General features: G+C 40.8%; 2 protein-coding genes across 4 annotated transcripts; one reads left to right on the forward strand and one right to left on the reverse strand.

Moving 5' to 3' along the window:
* Positions 1 to 784: 784 nt before the first annotated feature.
* On the reverse strand, positions 785 to 9,936 carry LOC116052587 (zinc-binding protein A33-like). The gene is made up of 6 exons (XM_036002589.1): positions 9,307 to 9,936; positions 8,449 to 8,544; positions 5,942 to 6,175; positions 5,671 to 5,693; positions 4,850 to 4,965; positions 785 to 2,443 (listed from the first exon to the last, which is right to left on the reverse strand). Exons 1-6 carry the CDS (start codon positions 9,823 to 9,825, stop codon positions 1,848 to 1,850), a joined length of 1,584 nt encoding a protein of 527 aa, XP_035858482.1. The 5' UTR covers positions 9,826 to 9,936; the 3' UTR covers positions 785 to 1,847.
* Positions 9,937 to 17,257: 7,321 nt separating this feature from the next.
* LOC116052543 (endonuclease domain-containing 1 protein-like) lies at positions 17,258 to 19,298 on the forward strand. 3 transcript variants are annotated; one of them, XM_031303313.2, is made up of 3 exons: positions 17,258 to 17,571; positions 17,650 to 17,980; positions 18,610 to 19,298. In XM_031303313.2, exons 2-3 carry the CDS (start codon positions 17,675 to 17,677, stop codon positions 19,219 to 19,221), a joined length of 918 nt encoding a protein of 305 aa, XP_031159173.1. In that variant the 5' UTR covers positions 17,258 to 17,571; positions 17,650 to 17,674; the 3' UTR covers positions 19,222 to 19,298. The 3 variants fall into 3 exon arrangements, with proteins under 3 accessions (XP_031159173.1, XP_031159172.1, XP_031159171.1); XM_031303312.2 differs by having other exon boundaries at positions 17,259 to 17,571; positions 17,647 to 17,980; XM_031303311.2 differs by having other exon boundaries at positions 17,259 to 17,571; positions 17,658 to 17,980.
* The last annotated feature ends 83 nt before the right edge of the window (positions 19,299 to 19,381 follow it).

The following is a 19,381-nucleotide window of genomic DNA, read 5'->3' on the forward strand; positions in this document are numbered from 1 at the left end:
CTGCAATCTGCACCCTCACCGCTAGATGCCACTAAATCCTATACAGTGCTCCTTTAAGTAAAGGATCTGAATACTTCTTCCTCCACTGGTCATATCTGTTTGGAGCCTAGAACTAGAAGTTGCTTGACATCCTCCTGGATCATATACATATGTTTACAGTCCACCTCATCTGGATCTTTCATAATGTAAATTTGCCATGTTGGTCTATTCTGTATACAAGAATGATCCCTCCTCTGCTGCTCCTCCTGAGGTTTCTTCCATTATTTACCCTGTTAAAGTTCTCATCAGAACGGATCAGAATTGTAAACATAAATTTGTAGACAAAACTTTGTGATTTGTGAAAACGGGCTGTATAAATAAATCCGACTTGACTGGAAAATAACGTTGCATCACTTTTTGAGTCTTCCCTAAAAGCTTTGAGGCTGAGGAGGCTGGCTTCTGTATGGTTCATAAAAACTCAGAGTTGTATTATTATAAAGACCACTGAGGAGCAGAGTGATGCTGCATTCAAAGTTACTGTTAGGCGCCCTCTGGTGGAATCAAATATACCAACAACACCCTTAGGAAGAAATGTAATAATTGAAATCTAATGCCAAATATCTAGACAGTGTTTTCTCTAGTCAAAACTTTCAAAGACACTCAAAGTATTTTAAAACGACATTTTTTGCAGAGTTCTGTAAAGGAAAGGCATATAGAAGTCATAATTACTTCATTTATTTTAGAAAAACTGTACACGTCATTAGAATAACAGGATTGGATACATAACAGCTTCAAAACACAGTAAGACATTGCAGCAAAATTAGTTAATACAATTATGAAACCTTTTTGCAGAGACCAGTTAAAGTTCTGTGGAGTTTTCTTTTAAACAATGTAATACATTCAGTGTTACTAAAACGCTGTGTGTATCCTTGAGCTCTAACAAATGTGCTGAACAAATTTTTTTCAAAATATTTGCAAAGGCATTGTTGACATCCATGTTTACTAGCAAGTACATTCATAGCGCTACTAGAGGTCAAAAACTCCACAGGGAACTTTTTCTAATGAATTTAAAAAAAAATAGAAATGTCTATTCTTTGTTTTTTTCTTATTGTTTAAAAAGACTGACCTACAATGTGTTAGTCTGTCTCTCAGTACTTTTTATAATACTCAGCCCCAAAGCCCATTCATGTCTACTTAATGTGTAAATCTTTAAATGCATTTTCCCTCATCAATCTATAATCAATTAGCCCATACAAACAAGCCAAAACAGGAGTTCAGATGTTTTTGCAAATGTATTAAAAAGAAAAAGTTAAATATTGCATTAACATAAGACCCCATTTCATGTGATCACCCTTCAGATGTTTCTACAACTTGATTGGAGTCCACCTGTGGTAAATTCAATTGATTGGACATGATTTAAAAAGGCACACACCTGTCTATATAGAAGGTCTCACAGCTGGCTATGCATGTCAGACCAAAAACTGAGCCATGAGGTCGAAGGAAATGCCTGAATACACTATTCTTTGCAATATAATTGAGGTCTATGGCACATAGGAATAAGATATATCATGCGTTGGATACACAGACAGTTGTAAGTATCATCAATTCACTGTTGGGTTTAGTCTTTTCATAGGATTTGTTGACAATGGCAACATTGTAGAATATCAATAGCCTTGAAAGTGTCATCGGTCTTGTCCTTTAGTAGTTTAATCTTCTTATTTCAAGTCTTACACAATGTGTCAAGGTTACCTGCGTGTTCATCCCACCACATCATTAATACAGCAAAGTCTTTATGACAAGGCAGATGTGTGAAAGCTCATAAGATGAGTCCATCTAATCAGTGGCTGAATCTTGTTCTGCAGTTTCATTCAGAATCTGTCCTCTGATGAAGAGGACATCTCTCCCCAGTGTGGGGTTACTATGGTGAGCGGCTCCCGGTTGTGTCCGTTGATTATCGGCCAGGGATTAAAGTACGGCAAAACAGGTTCTTTGAATTTGGCATTATAGAAGGTGAAGAGGTGGCTCATGTTTCCTGCATCATAAAACCCTACGTCACCACGATTATAGTCCAGGTAGATCCCAACCCTCCTGGGGGGTTTAGAGGGATATATCAAGCTCTCCTCTGAGTCAGTGCATGCTTCATACTCCCTGGTGCCGTCGCCGTTATCCCTCAGCACCAGGGTCCAGAAACCATCATCTGGGCAGAGGCTGATCTCCTCCTTTCTGTTGACGGAGGCTTTGGCCACACCCAGACCCCATGCTGTCTTGGAGCCCACCTCCACCTCCCAGTAGTGTCTACCAGAGGAGAAGGCTACAGAGCCCAGGACAATGTTGTACAGAGTGAAGCGCTCTGGGTTGTTGGGCAGGTCGGGCTGGATTTTTCCTACCTGGACGCTGGTGCAACACGGGGATACCCACAGGCGGGGGTAGGCTGTGTCTGGGTCGAGGGTCACCGCTGTGACAGCTAAAGAGGGCAAAAAAATATATATTACAAATGGACCAATGCAAACGTGTTTTATAGAGAATGACCCGAGAAAGAATACTTGGCAGTGACCTTCAACAAGATACTGAATGCCTAGCTGCTCAATTAGTGTAAGACGAGCTAGATAAGAGCATCAGCTCCATGGATACAAATAAAATATAAATGATACTGCGTCAAGATGTAACTCCATAGATTAATTAAATCCTTTATTACAGTCTAGTGTTACACAATCAGCAATAATGTATGATTATATGTCATTAGCAAATGACCCAAAATAAGTCTTTGCACACTTGACTTTGACCCAGTGACAAAAAACATTTTGAAAGCAGATAGTCATGTTTTAAACTCCTTCTGACAGAGCGGAGGGTTATTGCACAAAAGTAGAATTTATAAATCCAGGATAACCCATAAAGCGAGCCTTGACATAGTCTAATCTGTGCATCCTGGTTTTGTGCGTTTCACGAAGGCCAAGCCAGGCTGAGGAGGAGCGACTAGATCGAGCCAGGCTGAAGTAATTCGGATAGATGCGCGTTTACAGCTTTCTTTAACAGACCGCGGTCGATCACAGATTTACTGATGCTAAAATGGAGAATACGTGTTGTGCATACTTTACAGAGTGAGCAGCAGCTTCTTATGGAAGTATGATAATGTGAAACCCATTATTTGTAAAAAAATAAAATAAAAAATAAAACACGGCCGCTGTAATGAAACAGTGAGAGAAAGCGTGGCAGACGAATCACGGACCGACTGAATGCATAAGTAGCCTAAATATATACATTAACTGACCACTGCTCTGAATTGAAACAGTCATAATCATACCATTCAAGGAGTTAGGCTAATTATTTGCACAAATGAACAGTTGTACTCGACATTTAAAAGTGAGCAGAAGACAGCCTATTGTTATGCAGGAAATGTATCATGAAGATCAATTACAACCACTAAGCGCAAAGTGTACAACCGTTTGTGGAAATAATTAGCCTAACTCCTTGAATGGTTTCATTTAAGAGCAGTAGTTCGTACATGTATATTTTTAGATAAATTATTTCATCGGTGCGCTTCTGCCACGGTTTTTCTCAGTATTTTTTTTTAAAATTTTTTACAGAAGTTTCCTTCTTTACATATTATATGCTTTGCTCCCTCGTAGGCCTATATATGGACATAGAAAAGGCAGTGAAGAAATTACTCTGAAATCTAGAAACTATAAAGATAATTAAGTGATCAATTTAATGCACACTGTAAACATGACTGTAACAGTGTATTCATCGGTTATTCCCCCCCCCCACAGTAGCCTCAACTGTATATAGTTACTGGTCCAGTGAACTAAGACTATAATTAAGGAGGATTGTACAATAAGGATAGGGTTTTATAATTGTACAATCCTCCCAAATTGCAGTTCACTGGAGAGAACACACATTGTGTGCTAAGAATGCCAAATTAAATGCACATGGAAGAGGAACATACTGTACATGATCCTTTGTTAAAGAATACAAAAAGAAATAAATCATCTAAAATAATTAAAAGGTGTATTGGTCTCTGACCAGTGAAAACAGTGATGAAGGATATATTATCCTTCATCGCTGACTTCATTTAAAAACACATTTGCAACTGTATCAGCCTTTTCTAAACATCAACAACTGCCACAAAATATTCACCAAACATCTAACAATATGAACAGCAATTCTCATACAGCAATATAACAGTAACAATGACTGACATGAATAATTATAAAAAATAATGGTCACAACTTTTAATAATAACAGTGCTTAACTGGACAGCAAAATGTACCTGTTGTATTTTAATGCAGCCTAATAAAAATAAGGTAAACTCACTGCTGAGTGAACAGAAAAGGCTCCAGGATTAATAAATCCTGGCTGTTAGCCTGGCCAGGAGCAGGCTAGCTGCACAGACTAAATCTCCATGGTTACGTATGTGCCTCTGCTTTTGTGCAACCAAGTCAAGGCTAAATTCATCTAGGATAACTGGAATATCTCAGCTTAATCCCTTATCCTGGTTTTGTGCAATACCCCTCGGGTTGATACAAGACGGAACATAAAATGCAAATCACAAAAATGTCTTTTGTAACTATAGCCAACTTTTTTTAAAGGATTTCTCCACCAAATGTACATGTCAAAGTCAATGCGCTAGTAATGGGGAGAACTACTACTCAGCCTGTGAAAACAATTATACCAAGTCTTCTGTGACTTTGGAGAAGCTTTGAAATCTTAGAAACTGATTCAAGTGACTCCAAGTGGGATCTAGACTTGGGTTTGGAGACTGCAAATGTTGGACAGAAACAGTGTTGCAGTGGGATCCAGTATTTTTGGAGCTTGAGTGATATAAGTCAGCCTCAGCCAGCTGTTAACACTCGCTGCGTGTGTGTGTGTGTACCTGGCTGAAAAACTGAGCTCATTTTCCTCCAGGTCCTATACTGCAGAGGTCCCAGGAACTCTCCTGACTGCAGATCCACACCCAGCTCTGGGGGGCGCTCAAACAAGCTTTCAGCCCTGAGAGAGAGAGAGAGAGAGAGAGAGAGAGAGAGAGAGAGAGAGAGAGAGAGAGAGAGAGAGAGAGAGAGAGAGAGAGAGAGAGAGAGAGAGAGAGAGAGAGAGAGAGAGAGAGAGAGAGAAGAGAGAGAGAGAGAGAGAGAGAGAGAGAGAGAGAGAGAGAGAGAGAGAGAGAGAGAGAGAGAGAGAGAGAGAGAGAGAGACTTGCTTTAGTAGCTACACCTTACAAGAAACATAATGTTTATATTTGTAATTTTACAACTGTCAAGCATTGAGGTTTCTTATTAAGAACTTCTTGTAAAAAAAATATAGCATTCAAAAGTGAAGATTTAAGCCATGAACAGCACATTGTGGCCTTTAAGTAATATCTTTGTTATATCTACATTCTTAGCTAAGCCCCCTATTTAAGAAGAAATCACACTGCTGAGTCCTATCCTAAGTTTTAAATGGACTTTCTACTTTCTAGTGGCCACTAGTTGGCATGACAATGTGTGGCAAAGATGACGTGCTAAACCACAATAATGCCCACATATCCTGTTATAGCAACACTTACAGTTCATTACAAAACAATCCGCCGTTACCTTGTGACTTTAGACATTTGATTTAGCACAACGGTCACGTAGAGGTAAAGAAGGAGAAGACCTAGAAATGAATGAGTAACTCAACAAGAAATCAGTGCTGTGGAATTATCTTGATGATACTCACCCTTCAATGAAATCTTTGATTCCCTGAAACAGAGCAGATCAGAACAAGCCTATGATTACACAATACTTCTGTTTCTGCTATAACATACAGATAACATCTCTGACTAACTTCTAGAAGAGAGTAACAAAATGATTTGGTATTTCCTGGCAGTGGTTTTTTCATGCAACTGCTACCCCTCTTTTTTAAATCTATCTAGATACAGAAATGTGCTATATTAGCATGATGACCATCATCCATCCATTCATTCATTCTTCTCTCTCTTCTCTTATACCTTGAGTTGCTTTGGGTTTTCTTCCTCTATCAGTTTGAGGCGAAGCTGGTCAGCCATACATTCCATTTTGCTGATTTGCTCTGTAGTCTGAGTGAGCGCCTTCTCCAGGTGGTCGAGCTTCTCCTCTTTCTGCTTCTGCAGTTTCTCCTTTATGCATTCCTCCTCCTCGAGCAGGAACTCCCTCAGAAGGCCAAACTCTGCAGTGACCATCTCCTCCAGATCTCCTGCTCGCTCCTGGAACACAGGGCGGACTCCCATCAGCAAAAACGATAAGATAAGATTTTGTTACATTTCAACTCTAGGCCAAAGTGATGGCTCACTATTTAAACTATTGAAAAACTGAAAGAATGTTGCTTGTATACATTTATCCACTTCTCTTATTTCATTACAGGCCAAATCTTAACTGAACCACATGAGGGAGGAAACCGCTGCTTTGTTGCTCTTCTGGAAACCAGATGAATGGAGAATGTTGAATTCTAGCAAAAAGCCTTGTTTGACATTAGCCTCTTTCCGACCAAGTAGTTACAGGAACATAGTTATAGGAACAGTCTACTTCTAAACAGTTCTAACTACTCTCCCCCAAAACCGTTTTTTCCATTTGTTCCTATGGCCACTGGCCAAGTGGCCATAGGAACTGGTAGGAGGGGTAAGGGAGTGATGCAAGCACGGCAACAGTCTTTATAGCGTTGTCACTTGACTTTAGCGCCACATACAACAACAAACCAGCATGGAGGAGGCCATTGGAATGTTCATGTTGTGCCTTGCTGGGATCCTCATAATGGAGTTCGAACGGCGGCGTTTAAAGACTAGGCTGAAGTACTTAACAGAGAAACACAGAAGACGAAGGCTCCAGCGTAATATGATCCTAATTAATATGATGGAAGAAGATAGAAGAGCAGAGCGCAACAGGCAAACGAAACGACAGGTAAGTTTAACTAGCATTAACAATTAGCTGGTTGAATGCGTGACGTTAGTCTTATGAGTTAGCATACGTAGGCGAATTGCAACAGACAGTGAAGAATATGTACTGTTTGTGTTTCAGACGTTGCTAGGTCACTAAGGGTTCCTATGTGGAAAAGGGAAGAGGCAAAAAGACCCTGCCCTGAAGTAGGAGCTGAAAGAGTTACAGGAACTGCGGTCAGAGGAACTTAATAATCCCCAAATTGGTCCAGTCGGAATACGAGAAAAAAAGGGTTTTAGGAACGTTATGTTCTAGGAACTGCAAAAATCCCTCCGGTCGGAAAGGGACTAATAAGGAACGGGCACCAGTTTTTTTTCCAAATCCTAACGCTTGAATGCTACACAGGGCATGTTTTGCAAAGCAGTGGGATTCATAACGCAGTTCGGTAGGAGAGTCGAGTGTGTTATTCTAGTAGCAAAGATAAAAAGCGTACTACAGAGGTCTGGTAAGCTCACTTCTTCTTCACAACTCAATTTGTTTTACTTTCAAACTTGTAGTCTTCTTGAGGACACTTACTGTATCAGACTTTGTGCAGCTCCTTCTGGAGCCACAAAAAAGTGTATACACGTTTTTATCACATATGCTGTAGTATTCCCCTAGACTTGTAAACAGAATTTTATGTTGTTGGAGTTCCCCTTAAGTAATAGAATAAATGCAGCACTTTTTTATATTGTTGTATTGGTACTTTAAGGATACTAAAGTATACTGTAGAAATACTTTATTCATTCATAAGACAGGTAGATAGACAGGTAGAATAATAGGCACTTACAGACACAAAACGTACAAAGAATACTTAGCAGAAAGACAGATTGACAAACTTGTTGACCCACATCCTGTCATACCGACAGAGAAACAGAGAAGTGAAAATCTGTGAATGTGCACATAAACTGGGTCAAACAGACAGACGGGCACACAGAAAAAATTAAAGGCTGAGACAGACAGGATAGAGAAAGAGAGTTTGTAGTCTAACCTAGAGCAGAGATATGTGAAGTTTATCTGCGGCAGCAGAAACGCACCTACACAGCAAACATCCTTCACTTAAATCTTTGTTTAACACACATATAAACACACACAACACACCTATTTGGGGGGAGTGCTGATCTGGTGGAAAAAGCGATCCTGCCTAAACTCAGCCAGCTGTTATCACTCGCTGTGTGTGTGTGTGTGTGGGTGTGTGTGTGTGTGTGTGTGTGTGTGTGTGTGTGTGTGTGTGTGTGTGTGTGTGTGTGTGTGTGTGGCCTGTTAAAGAAGAGATTGTGAAAAAGGCAAACATGATGTGCATGAAATGTTTATTAATCACCAGTTTATTTTCAGGAAGAACCTCTGCATTTGCTAAACATGAGAACCATCAGGTTCAAGCAAACAACGCTGAGTAACAACCTGTTGTGTCACCACCACCAGTCATAATTAGGACAAGTCATCCGTCATTCCTGTCTGTCAGACAGGTAAGGATGGAGTGCAGGATGAATGTTGCTTTTTGACCGGAATTTCTGGTTCTATTATGACACACACACACACACACACACACACACACACACACAGTTACCTTAACGAGAAGGATCTTTTCATTGGTCTGTCTTTGGAAGACCGTGGCCTCCTCTGTCTGCAGCTGAACCCTCTCTAGAGCGACAGACAGCTTATCCTGCAGCAGAAATAGACAATCACATGTTAAACATTGTTCAAATGTGGTGTCGCTAAACCAAATTATAGGCTACTTATACTAGATAATTTGATTGGTGCCTTTTCTCTGAACAACACCATCTTTAATGGGAGTCATATGATGTCCACCCTTTCCTAAACTGACTGACTGAATTTATGACCCACAAATTCAAACAAAATGGGAACCAGCAGCAGAAAAACACGAGAGGCCTCTCAGAGGGAGTCTCCAAACAAACTGCTGATGGTCAGCTGCAGGGTTAAAAGTGTAGGGCAGTTACAGGAGCTCACACTGTTCTGCTGAATTCATGTAAAAAAACAAAATACCTTAAGGCTGCCAGGGGCAAACGGGGAGTCTTAAAAAAAAAACATTTCTATTCACAGCATCTGCTCTGTGAAAGCCCTGTTTTTTATGCTGGAGTAAATGTGTTTATTTAATAAATATTCTCAGTCTCAATAAACTTGCTTTGATTTAACATTTAGGAATGGAATTCAAACTTGAGATAGCCTACGTTTCTTTCCAAGATCAGAGGGGAGGGGTGTTAAATGAGCATGGAGGAGCATGGCACTCCCTGAAACTTAGACTTTAAGTTTAGTGATCGAGAATGACGTTGATCAAATAATGATGTCAGGATAAGGTCCGTGTAAACTTGGTTTTAAGATGAGATTCTGCCACCTTCGGCCTAAACAGATAGAGCTTTATCGGAAGGGAACGTGTCTAAACTCAGCCAATGAGACAGTAGCCTACCTTGTAGTTTTCAAAGGCCTCGGTAATGGGGATGACATTGTGGGTCTTGTGGTCCCGGGACATGCCGCACACCAGACAGATAGGGAGCTGGTCGTCCTCACAGTAAAGCTTCAGCTTCTCCTCGTGCTCCTCGCACATATCCATACCCAGGCGCGGCCAGTGGCCGACGGACGAGGCCAGGCTGCTCATGCTGGACCCAAGCTCCCGTTCCTCCGGCTCCTCCAGCTCACCCTCGTAGTGCCATCCGGTTATCCCCGCGGCTGGGTCCATGGCCCGGGCTCTCCGCACACTGTCCACGACGTTGCACAGAAGCGAGTTGGGTCGCAGTTTACGGCCGCTCGACTTTCTACACTTTGGGCAACTCGACAACTCGTCCGCCTTGGCTTCCCAGCACTGGATGATGCACACCTGGCAGAAGTGGTGTCCGCACTCGAGGATCACCGGATCATGGAACAGCTCCAAACACACCGGGCAGGTGAGCTCCGAGTGGAGTTCCTCAATCGCGTTGGCGTCCGCCATTCTCGGCTGCGAACATAGCCCTAAAACAGAAACGTCTGATGGCAACAAAGTAACGAGAAAGACTAGACTGCTCTTCCGTTCACAGAGAGGGAGTGGTCTAGCTCAGAGTGATAGAATTTGTTTTCACGGAAGAGACTGGAGGCGTGCAGCAACAGGCTTTGTACAGCAGCCGTGTAGCTACTTTACATGACGGGCATAGCCTATACTGTCCTGGAGCCAAACCACTTTTATTAGAAATATTGACCCATAACGGAAACCCACTCAAATGTAGACTAACAAATTGGCCCAACATTAATGATATTATCTCAAATTTCACCTTTCACGAAATGGTAGCCTATAGGCCTAGCCTACTTCCTCATAAAAAGACTTGGTAATGGATTTGATGAGTAGCCTAAAGTTTCTTGCTTTAGAGAACAATTAGGCCTGTAAAGCATTAAGAACAACGTGGGTAGTCAAGATGTTAAAAACCAAAGTCCTTAATAAAATATCTTTAAGTCATATGACTTAGAGATATTTTATTTTAGCATATCCGGTGCAGGAGGGATTTATTTCTGATAAACCGGATGAAGTGTCCCTTATGTGTCGAGGACATTCTCCTAATTAAGTCTTTAAAAAGCCTCTTGTTTTGCTTTTATAATATGATGCATTGCTGTAGATCAAACTACCCAACAGTATAAAGGAGTTAAAATTAGCACAACCCTGAACACCTTCAGCGGAGAGGTTACTCAGAGGAAACTTCTTGTCTGTTTGTCCGTGCGTAGCCTACCTGCTGTGTTGATTTTTATAGATACAATAATATAATCTATAAAATCAATGAATCAACATAAACCTCCAGCTGTGTTTCAATGTGCTCTAGAAATAAACTACAGTACAAACTTATTTCAAAAGGCAAATGAGCCAGATGTTCAATGTAAGTTACAAAACATACCCTACAGCCTCTAAACCAGTAACGCAAAAGGAAAAAAGAAGGAAACTAGCTGACACAGTAAATCAGTAAGGGAATGTTTTACTGATACTGAATTGATTACTGATTACTCACTAGGTCACTTTGCTGTCACTTAGATACTTATTGGTTAAACAAACTGTTTGCAGCTTTGTGTATACATTTGTTTTACTTCTCATATATGCATATACATTTACCACATACCTGTTTACATTCTGGTTGAATTCAGTTTATTCATTTGCAAAAACTGTCTACACAAACGTAATATAGGCATATATATTACGTTTAATAATATAATGCTTATATTTTATTTTGCTTGTATTACTACATAATGAGTATTGTTGGAAGGAGCCAGAGATCCAAGATTTCACTGCCAACGACTGCTTCTTGTAATTGTTGTTCACGTGACAATAAATAACTTAAGAAACTTAAAATATAAGAATCAGCCCCCTTCTCCACATATTTCCGTACTGTAGGGCTCAGCAGCTCTCCTCTGTGTGGAAACCGAAACTATGGTAATTCCTGTCACCAATGGATGCAAATGCAGTGTTATTACTCACAAACCAGTTTCACTGACCTTCCCTTAGCTTCTGTGTCCTATTCAGGCTGCTGCCCAGTGTCACGTCTCTGAGTGCTCACTAGATGGCCATTATAAACAGTCAAGTCAGTCGAGTCAAGTTTATTTCATCCATAAAAATGGAAATTACAGCGCTCATACCCGCCTTAATGTCCATAAAAAGATAGAGCATAAATACAAATACAATACATAAATACAGTACAGAAATTATAAAAATGTACGTTTAAAATGCTTGTTGTGCTGTCTGATAGTCTGAGGTATAAAAGAGAGAGCATACCACTTAGTTCGTGTCATAGGAGGCCTTAGCCTACCACTACGTTCCATAACCCTGCCAGTCAAATTACCATGAAGAGGGTGACCCGGGTCCCTCGTTATTTTCTGTGTCATTTTTGGTCATTTCGGTCATCATATATTTTATCCATTGTATTTAACTCTCCCACCATTTTTCCAGCCCTTTTAGTCACTCTATCAATCATGGCCTTCTCAGTTGCCCCAGCATTCCCACCCCCCAACCCACCACACAGTAACTCCAAACACTACATATCACTGACATAAAAAAACATTCTCACCACATCCGTATTCACCTTAAAGGACTGCAACTTCCTCATACAATATACACGTGGACTTAATTTTTTCATCAATAAGTCAACACGATCAGACCATGTTAGCCTATCATTAAAAACAATGCCCAACTACTTGTATGTGTTCACCCTTTCTATTGAACCTTTGATTTCCACTGCCTCAGTTTTCATCTTATTTCCCCTGTAATCAATTACAAATTCTTTAGTTTTCTTAACGTTGAGTTCTAGGAAATGAGTGTCGCCATTAAGTGTCTTCCAACACTCAAAGATACATGATTCATATATGTATAATATGTACTCCTTTTATCACTGATCATATCCTGGAATTTCTCCTCATGCAACCTATTTATGACCAAATGTTCAGGCACTGTTGATAATTTCTGCATTATTATATGCAAAGATGCTTTATGCTATGAATTTTTAAATGTGCCACCATTAGTCATGGCCACCTGCAAGAGAAACCAAATTCATGTTTAAATGTTATTTTTGAGAGGGAATGATGTGTTGAGGAGAGTCTTTCTTTCAAGAGAATCGTTCAGCTAAAATGACAAAGTGTGTTCAGAATGTTATCTTGAAAGGGTCGCACCCTCTGGCCTCATATGCATTTCTTTTATTTATTTTTCTTCTTTTTTATGTAGATAACGTTTCAGCCTTCTGCAAAACCATTGATTGAGTCATTGATTCTAAAGAAGGCCTGGACAGAGTGTGCAGCATTTTTTTCTTACTTCCAAGTCTACTTCCAGTGATCTGCACCTCACTACAACCCTTGGTGTGCGATAGTTTTCTATATTATATCCAGAACAGGATCTAACTAGATCTAACACAAAAACTTTTTTAATCAATCCTATTGGCGCTAGCCTATATTGATACTCATAAGACTCTGTAGTATTAGTACTTTAAGTATAGTTCTGCCCACCCTGATGTACATCATGGTCTCAACTCTGCCTACTGGCCTTTATTTGTAGTGTACATCACTCTGGTTCCCACTATATGTACATCCTCTCTACAACCTAACTATTCCTGAATGCAGCAAGAAATATGACAAATTGGAGCAGAACAACAGAAACCGAGGATTTCCCCACAAACAGATCAAGCACACAACGAAATAAAGAAGGCGTTACTTCTTCTTATCTTCCGGGAAACATTTCTTGTTCCCACAATGCAATGAGGGAACTTTTGGTGAGAGAAGAAATAGAGACCACACAGAAACTGGAGGGAGACAGAAAAGGAAACTTGCTGACTTGCCCAGAGGAGTGTTTGTGTATAATGATACCAATTAACAAAAGACTGCCAATAAACATCTCAGGATGCATTTAACAACTCCCAGAGACAGTTTAGGACAGTACCGTATAAGTGCAAGAATCAAAACGAGTGTGCACCTCGAGCAGCACCGCAATCCATAAAGAGCTCTGCGTCATGCAAGTATGGTTTTTCCACACTTTTAAGTCTCCTATGATGCTTCATCTTTTTAGACAGAGTGTGAGAAAGCTGGGGACAGACGCTCTGCAGGGAAATGCTGCAACACCTCAAAAGGTCTGTAGTCCCTCCAGCTATAAAAACCTTGTCCTGGACGGGACGTATACAAGACAAGACAACAACAACAACAACAACGTCTACAACAGTCATCAACCAGAAACTGCACTGCCCGTTCCTGTAGTTTTTTTTAATTTTTTTATCCCTAGCATTAGACCTGGAAGATATCGAACTAAAATATAAGCTATTTTAGTCAAGAATAAATACAGTCCGTCTTGATGCTCAGTTTATGTTATGCAGTGCATCTTCTTTTTCTTCACCTTGCCACAACCACCAAATGATTAAACACTAGAAACAAGATGATCTCCACCTCAGCTGACTAATGAAAATATGATATGCAGAGTGATTTCTTCCCAGAAGGCATCCTGACTAATTGTTAACAGGGGAAGTTGGACACCCACGGGGTTCCTGCTGTCAGTAGGCCTATATATAACAGGAAACCTTGACAGTCCTCAAACGCCTTTACTCCAGATGCTGAATGCACATAAAGGAAATTTAGGTTTTGTTTAACTCTGGACTTGTGTCTGAGAGAATTTCTGTCAGCAAAGTCTGTGTTCGCTGGCATCTCTTTTCAGCAGGCGTTAATACAGCTGACCACGATGTCTCAAAGGAAGATGCTGCAATTCTCCACAGGAGCTCTGCTTCTTCTCCTACCCTGGTTTGGTGGCCTGGTCCTTGGAGAGATCAGCGATGACTTCTCCCAGTGCCTTGATTTCTTCTATAATGAAAATCCACCAAAGGGTATCAATGCAGCAGGATACCAGCCAATATGCCAGCGCTACAAAAACCAGTACCGCTTTGCCAGTTTGTATCACCGCCAGCATCGTGCACCGTTGTACTCAGCGTACATACTCAGTCCTGCAGATGGCAAACGGCCCAAATCCATTTGGAAGTATGAACCACAGGTGAGTAAGAAAATAGTGTGTGGTGTTCAAGAGCAGCCACTCTCTTTAAAGACTAACTGTACTCTGTTGAGAGTTACTTTGTTCAGTATCATTTGTTTAGATATTCTGAGATGAACACCCAGTTGCCAGTTTATTCGTTTTATAATCATTATTATTTTGTCCCCCTACGCCATTTATATCAATGAGGGTAGGCTAACAACATCACCAACTACATGTGCCAAAAGTTGAATCAACACCTCTTTAAAAAAGTTTCAACTTTATCATTAACCTTCATGAAGGTAGGATTTTGCTGGACTGTTGTGCTGCTGTTTTTTTAGATATCTGTACCTAATAAACTGGAAACGGAGTGTACATTGTGATTATATAGATTAGAAGGAAAAAATAGTGTCCTGACAACAGAGCATCACTTCCTTTTGGTTAGAAAACTCACAGGTGTTTTTTCTATCATGGCATATTTCACAAATACACACATATCAGCATTCCCATGTTGGAATTTGTGTTGACATGTTAAGGCTATAAGAGAAAATGTGACAGAACAGTCAAACTTTCTGTTTCATTGAAATGTCATTGTGGTCAATGTGTGATTGGCAGAATGACGTTTTTACCATTATCTTAAAACAGACGCAGCCTCTTTCAAACTGTAAATACAAAAATGCTGCCTCACATTATCTTTTCTCTGGTGAGGTGAAAAAGAAAGGAAAGTGGAATTTCACAAGTTCTGTTTTCATTTTCTTTTCTCTACATGAGTGATTCAGTCACACACCAAGTATAAGATATGATAAACATTATTGTCTGTGACAAAGCAACATAAACTTCTCCTTTGACAAGCCTCAACATCAAACAAACAATGCATATTTAAAACCCATTTAAAAACACAAATAGGTCAAATAGGACTAAAACTGTTAAAACTACCATTGACAACAATTGCGTCAATAGATCAGGGTACAGAGCCTATTTTAATTGGTTCAGGATGATTAACACAAAGGAAAGAGAGGATTTTTTGTAGATGTTTTTCCAGGCCAGTGACAACCTTATAGTGATATAGACTTATAGTGACAACCTGATGGCAGTAACTGAAAGGATTGGTGAAGGGGGTGAAAGGGGTCTTTCATGTACACAGACGTATATTCACATGACTATTCAAATCAAACAGGATCAATAAGTAGCAAAATACTCTTATGTAGCTTCTGAACGTGTGTGTGTGTGTGTGTGTGTCTCTCTCTCTCTCTCTCTCTCTCTCTGTCATTAAGTTGGTGTTTCCCCGTGCCAGCTCAGAGATGGCACACTTCGATACCCCTGTAGACCAGAATGTGATTGAGAGTCAGGCTGTGCTTGACGACTACAAGAACTCCAACTTCAGCAAGGGCCATCTCAATCCCAGCATGCACGAGAAGACAAATGAAGACCGTGAGGCCACCTTCACCCTGACAAACATTGTCCCTCAGCGAGTGGGCTCCAACTCTGGCCCATGGAACACTCTGGAGAATGAGGTGTTAAACAAATTCAATCGCTTCTGCAAGGGGTCGATGCATGTGATCACCGGAGCCATGCCTTATGAGTCTGAATCCCGCTGGATCAATAACAGGGTGTCTGTTCCTGAGTACATGTGGTCTGCCTACTGCTGTCCGTCCTACAGATCTGACCTCCCTGACTCTGTAAAGCCCTTTTTCCCCACATATGCTGCTGTGGGAAGGAATGACCGCAACAGTGGAGAGGAGATTGTGCCAGTTAATGTCAAAGCCAGGGCCTCAATCAGGGGCTATGATGTGAGGCGGATGTCTTTAGAGACTCTGGAGGGCATCCTGGCACAAAGGCTGGCCATGCCCATCAGTCTGTTTGATGGGGAGTGTGAGTAGTAAAGGGGAAAAGCTTAAGTTCCTTGTTGAAATCAAAGGCTTCCTGCTATGCGTGTTTACTGCAGTAATCACGTACAGCACATCTCTTAATTTTTAATTACTGAATGAGTGATTTACCAGGACATGATTATTATCTCATGGTGGGTTGATTTGAATTCATCTGATGATTAGTGTTTTTTAAAATACATATTTTTTCTCTTTGTCAATGTCATCTTGTAACATGTTCAACAACTAACCATGATTTTACTAATTTTTACTAATAAAACCAGATTGAAATGGATGAAAAGCCAAATCATGTTCATTTTACTGTAGATGCTTACATTGTTCACACAAATGCAAACACCTTCAAATAAAATGGTTGCACATTTTGTACTAATGTGTACATAAATAGTCCTGCAGCAAGCATACAGTCCAATCCCAGCTGGATGTATGAACCACAAAAATACTGCGTGGCATGCAAAAGCAGCCATTTACTGTGGTGTGTTTTTTAGCTCATCAACAACTACCTTCCCGTGTATTGCCAGATGAACCTAATGGGGGGGTGGCCTGAGGCAAAATTGGCTAATGGGCATATATTCATTCCCTCCAAATGTACCCCACTCCCTATGCAATGTGTAATCTTTTTCTGCGGTGGAAAACTACATGGCTCCAGGCTGGATGTGTGGTATTTTAAATAAACACAAATATATTCAGGAATATGCTACATTTAGGCACAAAACCGAAAAAATTAAGGTAAACAAACAATTTTGACACAGGGACCCTTTAAGCAGGATGATGTGTTTTAGAGGTGTATCTTTCCCAAACACTTTTTTAATTAAATCAGCACAAAACAGCAGATACACTGTGAGACTGGAGCTGTTGGGACACCTGGTATATATACTGACTATAATACTTCACTCCTCTGTTTTCCCTACAAAAATCAATTTGAGGCAGGTGCTTTCTTCACAGCCATATCAATTATAAAATGTCTCGAGAATATTAACTTTGTTTTTTCAGTCACCAGTGGTTTGCTGGTAAGGTGGATGACAGTGGTGGAGGTATAAGTCAGTGTAGCCATTTTGTGAAGAGCAGGGAGTGAACAATTCAATTGAAGAACTCAAATGTAAATTAATACTATGTGTTATATACTTGGTACTTGGTGTTAGTTTTAGCTTGACTTTGAGAAGAGGTGTGACATCCTTAACCAAGAGAGGAAGTGATGAGCGGAGCTGTGACATGTTACTTGGTCATCATGTGGTGCTTTTTTGGGCTGATAGTATCCCACCAACCTCAGAGGCTGAACGGAGAGTTTTTAACTAAAGAGCTGCAAGGAGGTTTGGAGGTTCTACTCGGCTTGTAGGAAAATATCTTGGTAAGTTTGAGTTTGAGAAGGTATCTGGAGCAAACTGTGTGTTCGTTGTCTGCTGAAAGGCATCTCTTTCTCCAGCAGGTATACAGCCAGGTTCCTGCTCAAGATGTTCCAAAGAAAGATGATGCAAATCTCAACAGGAGCTCTGCTTCTTCTCCTACCCTGGTTTGGTGGTCTGGTCCTTGGAGAGATCAGTGATGACTTCTCCCAGTGCCTCAATTTCTTCTATGAAAAAACTCCTCCAGAGGGTATCAATGCAGCAGGATACCAGCCAATATGCCAGCGCTACAAAAACCAGTACCGCTTTGCCAGTTTGTATCACCGTCAGCATCGTGCCCCATTGTACTCTGCATACATACTCAGTCCTGCAGATGGCAAACGGCCATCACCCATTTGGAAGTACGAACCACAGGTAAGCAAAAAAACTCTGTGTGATATGTGAGAGCAGCCATTTTCTTTGAAGACTAACTGTACTGTGAGATTTCACAAAACTTATACTTACTTTATACTAGTGCAAATGAATTCATGTGTTCTATTGAAGTGTTGTAGAGTTAAGAGTGTCTACTGTATATTAATCATAAATGGTTGGAGAATCTCACAGACACATGGAAGTGCTGCCTTTGCATGTAGATCTAATGGGAATTTAGTATTGGGCGGTAAGATGGTGATGGTAAATGTGTGAGAGAGCACAAGCACTTCCTGTTAAATACTCAAAGTGCCATTGTGGTCAATGTGTGACTTGTGCAAATTCAAAAACTGCATTGCAATTCTCTCTTTCTCTCTCAAACTGTTTTATAGAGAAATGACTATGTCACATACATTGTCATATTTAAGAGGAAATTAAGAAGCATTGTATCCATTTTGTTTTAATTTCATTTTCCAATAGCTGACTGACTAAATAACACACCTGTTTACACAACAGAAGTATACACACACACACACACACACACACACACACACACAGACTAAACTCAACAACAAGCAGCAAGACACTTACATATCCTCTAAAACATGGTATCTCTGTCTTCCTTTGTCTTTAAGCTGGTGTCTTACAAAGCCAGCCCAGAAATGCAGCCTTTCACAACCCCAAATACAATCTACTCGGATGTGAATAAGAGCCAGGCGGTGGTTCAGGATTACGCACACTCTGACTTCACCAAGGGCCATCTCAATCCTAGCATGCACCAGAAGACAATCGTGGACCGTGAGGCCACCTTCACCCTGACAAACATTGTCCCTCAGCAGAAAGGCTCCAACGGAGGCACCTGGGCGCCACTAGAAAGGGAGGTGTTGGAAAGATTCAAGGCTTTCTGCAAGGGGTCGATGCATGTGATCACTGGAGCCATGCCTTATGAGTCTGAATCCCGCTGGATCAATAACAGGGTGTCTGTTCCTGAGTACATGTGGTCTGCCTACTGCTGTCCGTCCTACAGATCTGACCTCCCTGACTCTGTGAAGCCCTTTTTTCCCACATATGCTGCTGTGGGAAGGAATGACCGCAACAGTGGAGAGGAGATTGTGCCGCTGGATCCCAAAGCGGACACCTGCATTCGAGGCTATGATGTGAGGCAGATGTCCTTAGAGACCCTAGAGGGCATCTTGAAAACAAGGCTGAAAATGCCAGTCAGTCTGTTTAAAGGGCAATGTAAGTAACAAAGGGTGAGAAGCTATAGTAAACTTAGCCAGGGTTCTTATGGGTCACTAAGTACAGCACACCCCCCCCCCACCCCTAGTGTCTGGTCAGACTAAAAAAAGTCTTAAAGAGACTCCCTCACTAGTTAATTAATGAATACATGTTTAATTAAAATATTGT

The sequence above is a fragment of the Sander lucioperca genome, chromosome 1 (genome assembly GCF_008315115.2).
Source record: "Sander lucioperca isolate FBNREF2018 chromosome 1, SLUC_FBN_1.2, whole genome shotgun sequence".
NCBI classification, from domain to species: Eukaryota; Metazoa; Chordata; class Actinopteri; order Perciformes; family Percidae; genus Sander; species Sander lucioperca.

Excerpts from the sequence above, each read along its gene's own strand:
- LOC116052543 (XM_031303313.2), top strand. The coding sequence starts at position 17,675 with ATGTTCCAAAGAAAGATGATGCAAATCTCAACAGGAGCTCTGCTTCTT. Across the intron at positions 17,981-18,609 it reads TTTGGAAGTACGAACCACAG|CTGGTGTCTTACAAAGCCAG; the intron begins GTAAGCAAAAAA and ends TTTGTCTTTAAG.
- LOC116052587 (XM_036002589.1), bottom strand. The coding sequence starts at position 9,825 with ATGGCGGACGCCAACGCGATTGAGGAACTCCACTCGGAGCTCACCTGC. Across the intron at positions 8,545-9,306 it reads AGGCCTTTGAAAACTACAAG|GATAAGCTGTCTGTCGCTCT; the intron begins GTAGGCTACTGT and ends TTTCTGCTGCAG. Across the intron at positions 2,444-4,849 it reads GAGCTCAGTTTTTCAGCCAG|CTGTCACAGCGGTGACCCTC; the intron begins GTACACACACAC and ends TGCCCTCTTTAG.